This window comes from Chenopodium quinoa, unplaced genomic scaffold, assembly GCF_001683475.1.
Source record: "Chenopodium quinoa cultivar QQ74 unplaced genomic scaffold, ASM168347v1, whole genome shotgun sequence".
NCBI classification, from domain to species: domain Eukaryota; kingdom Viridiplantae; phylum Streptophyta; class Magnoliopsida; order Caryophyllales; family Amaranthaceae; genus Chenopodium; species Chenopodium quinoa.
The window spans coordinates 841483-856041 of NW_018742541.1; the positions used below are offsets into that span (position 1 = coordinate 841483).

At 34.3% G+C, this 14559-nt stretch overlaps 1 protein-coding gene across 3 annotated transcripts; it reads right to left on the minus strand.

Moving 5' to 3' along the window:
- Window positions 1-3755: 3755 nt before the first annotated feature.
- On the minus strand, window positions 3756-12637 carry LOC110720123 (putative disease resistance protein At4g10780). 3 transcript variants are annotated; one of them, XR_002511279.1, is made up of 4 exons: window positions 12301-12637; window positions 8499-11444; window positions 5191-5566; window positions 3756-5026 (listed from the first exon to the last, which is right to left on the minus strand). XR_002511279.1 is itself a non-coding variant. In XM_021899124.1 (2 exons), the coding sequence occupies exon 2, from the start codon at window positions 11436-11438 to the stop codon at window positions 8625-8627; it is 2814 nt and encodes a 937-aa protein (XP_021754816.1). In that variant the 5' UTR covers window positions 11439-11444; window positions 12301-12637; the 3' UTR covers window positions 7880-8624. The 3 variants fall into 3 exon arrangements, 1 of the variants encoding a protein (XP_021754816.1); XR_002511278.1 differs by having other exon boundaries at window positions 8489-11444; XM_021899124.1 differs by lacking the exons at window positions 3756-5026; window positions 5191-5566 and having other exon boundaries at window positions 7880-11444.
- Window positions 12638-14559: the final 1922 nt, after the last annotated feature.

Consider the following 14559-nt stretch of genomic DNA (forward strand, 5'->3'; position numbering starts at 1 on the left):
AAAAGGGAGGGGTGGGTTTTAAGGTTTGGGGCAAAGGAAGGGGCGGTAATTGCGGTGGGTTTCGCAGTGGAGGTGAGTTTTTTGGTGGATGACAAAGAGAGAGTGGATTTCGTAGTGGGGGAGCCGCCGGAGGTGGTAAAAGAGGGTTGTTGGAGGTGGTGGGTAGATGGTGCAAGGGTTTATCTGATTAATTAGGGTTTAAAAGCTATTAATTAAAATTTAGACAAATAATAATGTCATTAAGAGCTTAAGTAGGTTCATTAAGAAAAAAGGTAGTAGTTACTAGAATTAATCTGTTTTTGGGTAGTAATTAACAACTTTTTTTTTTAGGGGTAGTAATTCACAAAAGACCCCTTTTTGAGGTAGTAATTAACAAATTTTCCTTAATTTTATTTCAACAATAATAATAATAGATTACACAAGCCTAGATTCACTATTTATATTACATAAATACACTAAATGAAGCCCGTGCGATGCCCAGTTTATTTGATTTTTTGTATTTCGGTGAGCTGATTTGTGATTTTTTATTTTTCTTTTCTTTAACAATTTCCAATAAAGAATTTAATTTATGCATATATGCAGTTTGTAAAGGAAGAAGTTTATTCCCAAACACTTCGGCGATCTTGGACAAAGGACAAGTTAGGTATTCTACACCACATCATCCACGGACTGTGGATGATGGGTGATGAAAAATTAAAGAGAAATGGAATTCCATATGATGACAAGGTAATGTATCTCCTGCTACTTAAAGTTAATCCTCCATTCTATCTCAAGCTCACTCTCTTCCTTTTCACCTGCACTTGCCCGCACCCTCCCTATGACCTCTTTCTTGTTCCATCTCTTTCAACAAGAACAATAAGCTAGCATGTGACAATCATCCTGCTGTTGTACTAATGTGCCATTGCAATCTACATATCTTAAATCTCAAAACAGAGTGACATATCAACAATAATCTAGAATCTAAATAATATTTGAGAAACAAAAACAACCTAACTAAAATGTTATTAGCCACAGTAGAATATGTGGCATATAATTTGTTAGCCACATTAATATTCGTGGCAAGTCAATTTGTTTGCCACATGAATACTCGTGGCATAAAATATAAAATTTACCATGACATCCATTTTCCCATGGCAAATTCCTAGCCATGGTCTCTTATGCCACATGAGTAAATTTCTAAATTCCCGTAGCTAAATTACATAGCCACGGGAATTTCAAAGTTGTGCCACAATTCTACTCGTGGCACAAAGGTTAACTTGTTATAGACTTATAGTGCACCCACATCATAATAATCAACACAATTCTTTAAAACTATCTCTCCTTCAACGCAAAGAAACATTATACTTCGTAATTATTATTATTATTATTATTATTATTATTATTAATAATAATAATAATAACAAGTAAAATTTATAAAACTTTCCAAAAACGTATACTATGTGTGGAAAATAGTACGCAAGTCACCAAAAATGTATTTTGAGTAATATTCCATCTATATTTATTACTATAGTTTTATAAATTATTTTTTTTTTTCAAAATACATATTGTATTAATAATTTCCTTTACAATCAAACTAATAATGCATGCCCACTCCTTTGTTAGGTTTTTTTTTTTTAAAAAAAAAATTGTTAATATGTATTTAAATAATTTATTTCAAAATACATGTAGTGATTATTTCTACTACTAGTCTACCACACAATAGTAAATAGGGTATTTTTAATTTAATCAGTTTCAAAACATGTGTAAAAAATTCAAAAAATTCCCTACATTATTATGGTTGGTGAATGTGGGAAAATTTCGGATATTTTGAAACTAATTATATCAACATAGTAATAAGGAAAAAAAAATACGCTATTTACTATTGTGTGATGTAGAAATTACTATATGTATTAGAAAAAAAAAATTAATTACATATTGATTTTTTTTTTTAAAAAAAACCTAACAAAAGGGTGGAGCATTATTAATTTGGATTGTAAAAAAAATTGTTAACGTAATACTATGTATGTATTTTGAAAAGAAAACAGAAAATTAATATAAAAAATAGGAAATTTTGTCAGATAACACCTTTTAAAACCAAATTGTTGTGAAAAAACACCTTGTAAACTTTTCTTGTTAAAACACACCTAATACCAGAATTTTTTTGCGAGAACACACCTTAGGGCGGTTTTAGGGGGATTGACTCGGTTTTCCGGCGTTGACCATCACGTGAAGGTCACGTGCCGACATCCTTCCTTTCTTTTTCCCCTTTTTTCTCCAATTATTTTCTCTCTCCTCAAGACCACCAAACGTTTTTGTTATATGGAAGTCGATGCATTGATTCCTTGTATGGTTGTGGCTGTAAAGATGAATTACAATTCTCCAATTAGGCGGTCCTCATCTACGCCAAGATGTCATTACAGAATTGAAGACATACTACTCGTGTATGGAGGATATGAATTAATAAATACAATTGTTTATTTCTTAGAATTATTAACTTAGCTCTTTAATTAGTTTCATATTTATTGAAAATTATGCTTTGCTTTCTTGTAAATTTTATGCAATACCATTGAAGTAAACTGTGAACTTAACTGGTGTCCTTTCTGTGTTGAGTAAGCTTTTCCTACTTAATCAAGGATTGTTGTTGTGTTTTATCAACATGTTTCTAGGTGCTGTAATTTTAAGCTCTATTAATGTCATTTTTGTATTTGCAATATTCCAGTTAATCGTGTCTGATTACCTCCTTCCTATTTATGATTATGTTACTGCTTCGCTTTGTGCTATGTGCTTCTTTTCAATAATAATAGTTTAAGAGATCAGTAGTCATATACAACCAGACCATAACACAGTGGCTCAAGTGTACGTATATTCATTCAGACTATAATCTATGTATTTAGCTTAATTTGCTTTGGATTTCCTTTCTTTATATTTTAGTTCCATTAACTGCTGCATATTCCACGAAAGGCTGCAAGTTTTGATCAAACAAGGACATTTCTAGCTGGGAGATGACCAAATGCTGTTTCATACCGAAAAGTACAGAATATCAACAAAGACAAAAGTAATCCGCTAGTTTCCAATATGTTCTTACTGCACATCATCTAGAGCTCAATGCATACAATATTCTGATTTACTATTTCTCATCATTATATTATCATAGTGTACATTAATGTGTCAGTATAAGGTTGTCAATATGATTTACTATATCTCATCATTATATTATCATCATCATCATCTACGGAGTACAGCAGGAAGGGAGGCTGGTCGTGAAACTTGATTGATATAATCAGTAAATCACAAGCATTTTGGGTTATCAGACTCCGAGGGGAGTGAAATTTATTAGTTGATGAACAATGGCACCCTCTCAGCTACAAACAACCTTCTACAATGAAATTTATTAGAGAAGCAGAGGAGTAGCCCCTTTATGTATGCTGCTCAGGTTTGGTAGCCTCGGCATAGTACTCTTACACTACGGAGGAGAAGTGTGGGTTTGGCTGCTTCAAAAATACGCTATATCTTCAAATATATGCTGTAGATTAATAATTTATTTTCCTTTTGAAGAAGTTGATTAATAATTCAAAAAAAAAAAAAAAAAAAGTGTTGAATTCAAAATGAATGAGCTATATAAGTCACAGAATATAGTTTCTGAAGTAGTTATTCATTAAGTCTACAAACTAATTCATCAGCTTCTGTTTAGATTTTTCTTTCTATATGTTCTGTGTTCATTATAGCACAGTTGCATAAAATTTACCAAAGGATGGAAGTTTTGATCAATCGATAAGTGGACATCTCTAGCTGGGAGACAACTTTATGTACTTCAGAGATAATATTACAGTAGAAATAAAATCTATTTATAAACATAGTAGTAATAACTACTAACTGAGAAAAAAATCAAAGTATGCCGTAATCACAAAATCTATTAAAATATGATGGAAATGCCTGCTTAATGATTATCATGACAGTAGGTAGATTCTGCAATGTTATTCTTCTGTAAATGAGTCAACAAATGAAAAACAATGCGACACTGGCAGACAGTTCTGAACCTCATACTTCATTTTTCTATCAGTTGGTCAATGGGAATAGAAGCAATGGAGCATAGAAAGTGAACCAGATTACCAGAAGCTTCAGGTTTTTTCATAAAATAGTAAAAGTATGCTACCTTATCATGGGCGAGCTTCATAGTTCAGACCCTTTTCTTGAAGGTAACAGTGTGCAGCAAGTTTTGGAATTGAAGCTTTTTTTTTTTAACATTAATGGCATACATACGATACAGCCGTTTTCTTTATTTAAACAAACCCTCCAAGCCTCTGTTGTGCTGTGTGTACTTCTGCTGAACCATGAATACTGGCATCTTCAAGAGGAAAGGGTGAAAAGAAATGTAATGGTCTTTGAGGTTTTCCAAAGGCTAACAGTGGCGGAGCCCAAACTTAGTTCCTACTATTGGTTATGTTATCTGTCACAGTAATTATGAAATACAGCCCCAATACTGTGTACAAGAACAGCAGGCTCTTCACAACCAACACATATGGTGGCTTCATGAGTAAAAAAGTGATTATTTAGTCAAGGTAAAACTGTAAGCAAGAGCAATCCACTTCAGAGAAGTAAAAAAAATAATGGAGTGACATCCATAAAAGCACCATATCGAATTGAGCAGAAACAATGCATTAAACCACATTCTTCAAAAACTTCTGCTGCTAAATCATTGAAATGACTTGGTATAACCCTATAGTTAGTAAACATTTTCCAGGCATCTTTAAGTCGGAGTTCAATTTTTAATGATCTCTTGGCAGCCCATTCTATGACAAACATCCAAAGAGCGGGTAGTAATGCAACCATACGAGTCAAGTTGAATGCCAACTTGCTCTGGAAGATAATGCTTCCACAAGTCATCTAGGATGATCACAGATTTTTTTTCATCTCACAGAATCTCTGAAATAATAAAGCCTTCTTCCTCTCCTTATCTTCCCGTGACAGATCAAGACCTACAACCTTCCCGGCCTCATATTGCAACTTTTCAAGGCTACAATCTCGTGATGCAGCCAATAAACTTGTCCTGCAGTGTCAGAGTGAGTCTGTTAGGAGGCTGTTGTAAAGTTGTTTCACTAAGGTTTTCTTTCCGACACTACCTATTCCATAAACACCAATTGCAAATACGACATCCTCTTTAACAACCTTAAGATTGATTCAATGTTTTCGGTACAACTTTGGCCAACTAACCTTGTTGTGACCATTGGAATTCTCGTGCTTTCGTGATCATCCAGTACAACTCCTTAAGGAAACTTTCCCTGCTGAGTGAGTTCTTCAACTTCTTTGGTTTCTTTTTCGATGTGGCTCTTAAGATTTCTACTAGGACCCTGCTCTCTAAATTCAGTGTCAATCAGTTGAAGTTCTGACTTCTTTTCTTTTACATGTGTGAACCACAACTCAACTTCTTTTCTTTGCTTCTTTCCTGGTTGTATTACTGCAATCATTAATATTGAGAGGTTATCTGACTCAAGAGCAGTGAGGTGGTTTAGTTTACTCCTAAAAGTTTTCAGCTCGTTATCTAAGTTGGTAGCCCACAATTTGCCAAAAGCTTCTTTCATTGCAACTCCTGATGAAGGAAAAGTATCAAAATGAAGCAAAGACGTACTGCATGTATGCATTGAAAATTGAAAGTCTGTATACTATTTCCATTCTGCAAAATTACTGAATTCAGATAAATGTACAGTCTTCAACAATAAGAGCAAACAAAAAACTTGGTGTATTTGTTGGACAATCAGTCTGGGAAATATGAAATAACATACACCTAAAAAAATGCTAAAATAGTTGATATTCTAAAGAGCTCAAGCAAAAGCCATTTTGATACTAACTACAAAACATAATATTTTTTTTTTAAAAAAAAAAAAACAAAACAAAAAACAAAAAAGACAGAGGCAGAAATTAGAAAATAAAATAAATTGTTCATTAATATACCTTGTGATAAACAGCTTAAACACTAACTAAAGATTGTGGCTCGGTTAGAATAGGTGAATAGTACACTAAACAAGGTGAGCTTGGGAATTCTCAATTTGTTTGATTTGTGATGATATTGTCCTTTGTGCTTTAGTCATTAGTCCTATTTTTTATACTGGTGAAAAACCTTTTGTCACAAAACCACCTAATTAAGGAACAATTATTAGATCAATAATGCTAAAGGTTTGCAATCAAATACAATGAAAAATTGTCTCCATAACATTTAGAGATTGTAGCCTGATTGTAGAGGATGACGTGACGGGTAAGGATGATGATGTAACAGGTAAGAGGTTAAGCTGCTTTTATCTGCTATTTAGCCTGTACATATCTTCAAGCTTATACTAATTAATATTTATAGCTTTCTTTTTCATTTAGTTATTAGTCCCTAAATTTATAGCAGATTACTTGTTGGTTGTTAGGAGAATTAATTCTTATGCTGCAATGTTGCCCATCTCATTTGGTGAGTAGATCAATAATAGTGGGCTTAATTTTTTTTTCTCTTTACTCTGGAAAACCTTACAGTATATAAACTTTAGTTTCTATAAACTCTGAGCTAATTTTCCTTGTAAAATTTCTTTTTATAAAAAATCCTTGAATGTTCAAAAAATTTGGTTAATGTAACTCTAGAAATTTTATAATGAACCAAATTTTATAGTTATAATGAACCCTATAACTTAGCTCATGGTGATCATCCTAGAATGCAGTTAGATACTCATGTGCTCTTACTGGTCCCAACTTTATCAGGATGTTCTTAATAATGATCATCGACACTGATTGCTCGAATTAAGCTAGATTTTGCTTAGAGCTTCCTGTTTGTGAATTCTTCTACTAATTAATAGAAGAAAATCAGAGAATGAATACGTACTCTAATGTACCTCAGATAGTTCAGTAACACAAATCTGAATTCAATATAGCAAAATGATGCCTCAGCTGCTGAATACTTGGGCAATCTAAAGAAGGTATGGGATCAGCTTCAGATTTTAGAAGGCAGTCCCGAATGCACTTGTGGACCAATAATGAACCGCAACTGTGGCATGTTCAGAAGTTCTTGAGAGTTGAGATAGATCAGAGGCAAAATGATGCAAGTTTTAATAGGTTTCAATAGAAATTTTGATCAAGTGAAGACAAACTTGTTAAGTTCTGATCTTTTACCTAGCATCAATAAAGCTTATAACACCCCTTCATAAATAAATAAATAAATAAAGATTATTAGACCTTTGTAACAAGTTAATTAAGTAACAGCATAAGATAAATAATGTCACACCTAGTTTCGAAATTAATGCAGCAAGAGCTTCAATATCAGAAGAAGGATTTTTAGAAACTGAGAACTGATGTAATGTGTGAACATTGCAAGAAGAATATTTTAATACTCAACTGGTATTCTAGGTGCAGGACCTATTGAAAAAGATTAATCAAGCAATTCAAAAGTTGGTGGAGAAAATTATGCCATGGATCCACAATTATCTCAGATATATAGAATGAGGAGATGAAGATGATGAAACTGCAGATTGATGATAATTATGTTGCAAATAATCCTTTGGCTGCTATTGCTAAAACTGTCAGCTATGCAAGTAATTCTATCACTTCAAATGGTTTGATTATAATAGAAAAAGTTGGACAATTGAAACATCTAGGTGAAAGTGTGAAACTGCAGGAGCAATCAGAATTCATGTTGGTTTGCCATATAAATTTTGGTATGTAATATGGTTGTTGCTCATATTATTAATCAGCTTCCTAAAAATCTTAATTCTGTTTTGAATTGGAAAAGTCCTTATAATTTTTGTTCTCAATAGGAGACCAGAATATGATGATCAATAGGTTATTAGATATATATGTTACCTTGCTGAAAAAGAATTAGCTAAGTTTCCACCCAGCGCGAAGAAATGTATTATAAGTGGTTAACTTGTAAGAGTATAAATTGGTTGATCTTGAGATTACAAAATGATTGTTTCAAGTAAAGATGTACTGTTGTCTTCAAAGAACACATTTTTGCTCTCTAATTATACATTTCAGACATTATATTATCTTCTTCTACTATTAAACATTGCCTTGTCATTCCAGCTTTAGTTCCAAATTAAACCTGAACCACATATTCCTATATCTCACTGTCCTATTTCTCCTGATTCTAAATCTCAGAATTCTATACCTATTACCTCTGCTCTTCCTGGTTTTGATTAATTTTTTCCTAATTCTGAGCAAAAATCCAGTCTGTTCCTGTCAGAAATTCTACAAGGTCGAAACAATTTCCTAGGAAATATGAAAAGTTTATTGTTTCTAAGCCCTACAGAAAATAATTTGTAGTTTTAAAGTCTTTTCTGACACTAGCAGGCAGTACCAAATCTCACACTTTTGGTTTTCAATCATTTTGTCATTGGCTAAATGCTATGGAAGAAAGAGACTAATCAGAAATTTCGGCCATTTTCATAAAACAGTTAAAGGCATGCTGAAGTGGGAAAAAATTATTAGAAATAGTTCAACAAAAAAAAAAGTGTTAACTGCTGACACTAATTTAGCTATTTACCAGTAATCACCTTGTACGGGCAAGCTTCAAGACCTTTTTCTGGAAGTTAACAGTTGTGCAGCAAGTTTTGGAACCCAAACTTCTTGCATCTTGAAACAAATGACATACACTCATTGTCTATTTGTCTTGTATGGACTTATGCTGAGCCATGAAGATTAAGCTGGATACATCCAGCATTTGTTGACTGTGGTCTGTTAATCAGACTTAAAAGTTGATTCGCATCATGGGGATGATCTTTCCGTAACCATTGCCACCAATGTGGGTTGTTGGGAAGAGAATCCAAAGAAGAAGGAGAGGAATCACAAAGAAAAGCTATCGAGAGTGGCAACATATCCAGCTTTGGGCATTCATCTGCACAAAATTCTTGAAGACTGGTACAAAACATTAGCCCACTATATATGCACCTTAACTTCGGTAGATCCCACAACTTTAAAACCCTTAAACTGGGAAGAGTAAGGAAAAAATTGGTAGGATAGGCATTCTCAAGGGCAGCGATGGCTGAACAATTATTGGCTACAGCAAATATCTCCACCAATTCCGCACACCCAGCAACATGAATCTGTTGAAGACATGGGAAAAGGATCTGCCCCTGCTCAAACAGATTGAGGGGAAATAACATCTTGATTCTTGAACATGCTTCAATCATCAAGATCTTCAGATGAGAAAATATCCCAGATGGTGATACTCCACCTAATTCAAGCAGTCCTTTCAAATCACATAGATCAAATAGTTCAAGATATTCCACAGTTTCAAGAGGAGGATAGACAGAGGGAGAAGAATGTTCTTGTGTGCCGGACAATATGTACTCCAAACCTGTACATTCACGGACATGCAAATTCTTCAGCTCCTTAGCTTTATAAAGAGAAGGGAAAATATCTTCCAGGCTTCTACTTTCCTTCGTACTACACTTGTCAATCTCCAGCAATTGCATATCATGTGGAAGCCAAGGGGCAGGTTCCTTTTTCCTGAACTCTTCTCCTGAGATCACCACTTCCTTGTTCAATAACCTACCTGGTCCCTCGGAGTCTCCACCCTGTTTATAAAGCCAAAACCCGTAGCAGTGTAGCTGTTGAAAGTGTTGGGATTCTATGTACTTGTTAAAAGCATCCACATGTGATAATTTCCATCCACAACTTACCTCCTCCAGTTCCCTTAAACCTTCCATTCCTAATGGTGCTTCTTCTATCCCTGTACCATACAGATTTAATACTCTTAGTTTCCTAAGCTTGGCAAGTGAGGGTACGTAAATTAGATTGGCACAAAATCGAAGTAAAAGCAGCCTAAGATTTTCAAGATCAGAAACAGAACTTGGAAGCCTCTTAATTTTAGTAGCAGATAAATCAAGGACTGCTAGTGAGCTCATATGCACAAAGAAAGAGTCCGGGATTCCTTTCAAAGGATTCTTATGCAGCAACAACACTGAGAGTTTGGGACATCTAGGTGACATATGATAAGGAATTTCCTCTATCTTATTATCCATCAAGGACACCTTGACTAGATCCTCGCTCCAATGTCCTTCTCCAGGTAATTGTTCAATCTGCAAACCAGGTTTAGCCATAAAGCGAGGATGGTTTTGAGTAATGAGAATCGCCATGTCTCTTATCACATCATGCATCTTCACACACTCAACGCAGTCAGGCCCAAAGGCTGATTCAAGTAAACAAGCATTTTCCAGTTTTTTTAGTATAGTGTATCCCTTGTTTACTTGATCTTGCCTGCTTTCTATGTCATCCAACAATCCCTCCATAACCCAATGTTCTATTAATCCCCCTCTCCATATGGGATAATCTTCCGGATATAATATGCAACTCAAGAAACACTGCTGGACTTTTTCATCATTCAGGCGATCATAACTATATTTCAGTTTCTGTAGTACATCATTTTCCATATCTTCCAGCCTATGGACAGGATTTCTCAATTCAGCCAGAGCATTTTGCCACTCAAAGATGTCATATACTCCTCTCATGCTACATGCCATTGTAATAATCGCAAGTGGCAAACCACCACATTCTTTAGCAACTAGTTCAGCTTTCTGTTTTGCTCCCATAGAGAGTGCTTCATAATTCTCAAGCTTGTCGATGAACAACTTCCAGGCTTCATTGCCTGCAAGAGGCTCTAGTTTAACAACAGCTTCTTTGCATCCCATTCTTCGACATACCTCTAATAAGCGAGTGGTTAATATGACCTTGCAACTGTTTGCTCCAACTGGGATACCAATATCCTCTATTGAGACGTGTTTCCACATATCATCTAGGATGAATATGGTTGGTCCCATGTTGGCTAACCTACTATGGAGAATGGCAGCTCTCTTCTTATCGTCTTTTTCAATGGAAAGATCAAGACAAATTGCTTTTGCAATGTTGTGCTGCAACTTGTACAAGCTACAATCTTGTGACACAGTAACCCAATAAACATGCCCGGAAATTCTAAAATCATGAAGGAGTTGATTATGTACGTGCATCAACAACGTAGTTTTTCCCACACCACCCATTCCATACACCCCAATCATAAGCACATCATCATTTTTCAACCACAATGATATTTTGTCAGCAGTCACTTCGAGCATTTTTCCAACTAAATCTGTTACCACTAACGGAACACGCCTGCTATTGCTATCATCCAAAAGAAGTCCATTCTGGAACCTACCATGCTCAAGCAGGTCTTCAATCTCTTTAGTTAGCATGTCAACACGCCTAGTGAGCTGAGAACGGAATCCGTGTTCTTTGGCTTCATTGCTTATGTTTCCAAACTCAGTTCTTTTCAACTCTACATGTCTGAGCCAAACATCAACCTCTCTTTTCCGTTTCTTTCCTGGCTGGATTTCAGCATTCTCAAGTTCTAAACGAACATCACTTTCCCGAGCACAAAGCCGATCCCATTTATTCCGAAGTACCACCAGCTTTTGGCTACTATCAGAGTTACTGCTTATCCAGCTATGCAACAGGTTCATCAGTACCTTATCCAAGAAAATTACTTGAAAATGTCAGGCAACAATTTTCTAGCAAAGTTAGCTTTACTAGTAAACTTTAATCCACTTAATCCCATAAAAACTAAACTTAGCACTATATTGTGAGCCAAAAATCATCAGGTTCATAAGACGTTAGTCTTATTACAGTCAAACTTTGTTCACAGATGTCAGAAATCCGAACGCGATCCAAATCTAAGATTTACACTACATTAATCCACTAATAGTCCCGGTTTCCAAAAAAAAAAAGTCCAATAATAGTCCCGGAATTAATCTAGATTTATTTCTGGGGTTATGACATTTCAAAACTATCTTACAGTTCAACAAGTAGATTAGCTTCATTACTTTCCTAATAAGATTGGGTTAATGAATAAAGCTTGGATTTATAATCCAATAATTGGCTAATTGCACAATATTTATAAGGCACGAAATATCATTGTACATTAAGTATACCTCCAATTTCCTAATACTAGTCAAATAATAATACAATATCCTGAAGATGTCAATCATACTTCATTAATTACATACAGTATGTAAATAGTATATTCCTACAATCCTACCAAATAAGAAATAATACCTAGAATTCAATAAGAAAGAAAGTGCAGATCTATAATTTCTCATGCACTAGTTTTTCCGGGATTTTGAGCCAAAAGTCAGCAAATTTAAAGGGTAGTTTACAATTGCTGATTTGGTTGATTATATATTTATATGTACAGTTTAATCAAATCAATGCAGAAAGAAATGCTCTTTTTTGGAAGCTGTCAATAGATAGAGAGAATTTTTTTTTTTTTTTTTTTACTTTTTCGAAAGAGAATGAAAAGATCAAATTTTTAGGAGTATTCCGTACCTTTTATGACAACTCTGTAGTAGTTTCTGAGATGCAGCAAGACTCTGAATCTGGAAAGAAGAGACAAAATGTAAAACTAAAGGAAATTGCTGATTGGGTTTGACCCTGAAAATTTTTAGCACGCTATTGAAGTCACTACTGGGGTACCAATTCTAAAATTAATCCACAGTAATCCAAAAAAATAAATAAGTACGGAGTAAATAAATAAAAATGGTCAATTTGGGTTAAAAAAAAGGGTCAATTTCACACTTAGGCCATGTTTAGTTTAACTTAATCACTATTATTAAAACAGAAGATGATGACATAATCATTGCCCACACTTCGCTTTCTTAATAAAAATTTACCCGCCTAAATGCAAGATGATGTCATCTTCCTCTTTTTTTGAAATTTAAATATTAGAAGCTTCTACTATTCTACATTACTCCGTACAAGTTTACAACTAAAGCCTATCAATTTATTGTAAGAAATAAACAATTTAAATAGCACACTAATAAATGACCTCTTACATTGAAATATGAATTAGACGACGTTAAACACATACTATATCATAATGATGAAAATAAAAGAATTAAAAATTAAAAATGTGTGTATACTTATTTATATTCATGTATAATAGTCATTTATATTTAAAATGTACAAATTAAAAATAGGTTTTATATAAACCGTGCATTGCACAGGTTCTAACCTAGTAAATAATACTTCCTTCGTTCTTTTATTATTGCACCACAGAGGTTGGCACACTTTTTTGGGTAGTGGGATAAGGGAAGAGAGAGGGTGCTAAAATTACAAAGTTATTCATGTAATGCAAGCATAAACCAAAGAATCAAGTGGCAAAAGTAAGGATATATTGGATATTTGTAGTGTGAACAGAGATGTTTTGTTTTTAAAATAGAAATGGTGCAATATTTGTAAAACTTCCTTAAAAGGTAAGGGGTGCAATAAATAAATAAAATAAAAAAAACGGAGGAGGTATTAAATAAAAGTAATTTCAATTCTATAAATTTAATACGAGAACAATAATCATAGTAGAATAAATCAATTATCAATGGAGTCATACCTAATTATATAATATGAACAGAAAATTGCCATTTTTGGTAGTAGTAAAACTAATAATTCATTTAATTGAGATCAAATTGTAAGGAAAAAATTGGGAGAATTACCTAGTTGGCTAGTTTTGTTGAGCTACAACTAATCCTGGGCACCGTGCCGTGCCGGGCCGCGGGCTGGTTCGTGTCGTGCCGGTCGTGCCGGCGGGCCCAGGATTTCGTGCCGTGCCGTGCCGGCCATTTTCACAGGCCAGCCCACGGCACGGCACGGCCCTCGTGCCTGGCGGGCTCGTGCCGTGCCGGCCACGTGCCGGGCTGCGGGCTGGCCCGCGCGGGCTGGTGCAGTTTTCAATTTTTTTATTTTTTTTTTTTTTTTTTTTTAATGACAACATTATTAATTAATAAGTTTATAATGTATATAAGTTATAAAATTATAATTATAAGTTTTATAAGGTAACTTATAAGTTTATAACTTATAAGTTATAAGTTATTAAGTTATGAATTTTATAATTATAAGTTGAATATTTATGTTTTATAATTTGTATATTCAATATTTATATTTATATATTTACTTTATACTATTACTTTAAAATTTAATGTTTATGATTTATTAGTAATTGGTATAATTTTATTTTTTTTTAATATGAATTTACAAATTGTAACAAAACGGGGAAAAAAGGCAAATTGGACTTTGGATGTGAATAATGCGTACTTTATATTATTATTACTTGAGTTGAGAAAATTGTACAATGATAACAATGATAAAAATCATACAATGATGGTATTAAACAAAAATTGGAAAATGATAAAATTGATATTTTTAAAATCGTACAATATACAATAATTGTCTATTCTTCTTCTCCTTCTTCTTGCTCGTCTTCGTCTTCGTCTTCGTCTTCGTCTTCGTCTTCGTCTTCGCCTTCGCCTTCAAGGTCATCGGCTAGTTGCATAGATTGGGAACTAGCCGAACCCGAACCGGAAGCGGAGGTTCCTTCTTCGTTGTCGTTGTGGTCGTAAGAACGGTCTTGTGAGCGATTTTCCGCATCCAACCAATCTTTGAAACACACGCACATTTCTAGTGTTTCGGGTTTTAGACTTGTTCTTCTATCGTCTAAAACCCTTCCGGATGCGCTGAAAGCTCGTTCGGAGGCGACGGAGGAAACTTGGATAGCAAGAATGTCTCGTGCCATTGCCGCCAAAGTTGGATGCTTCG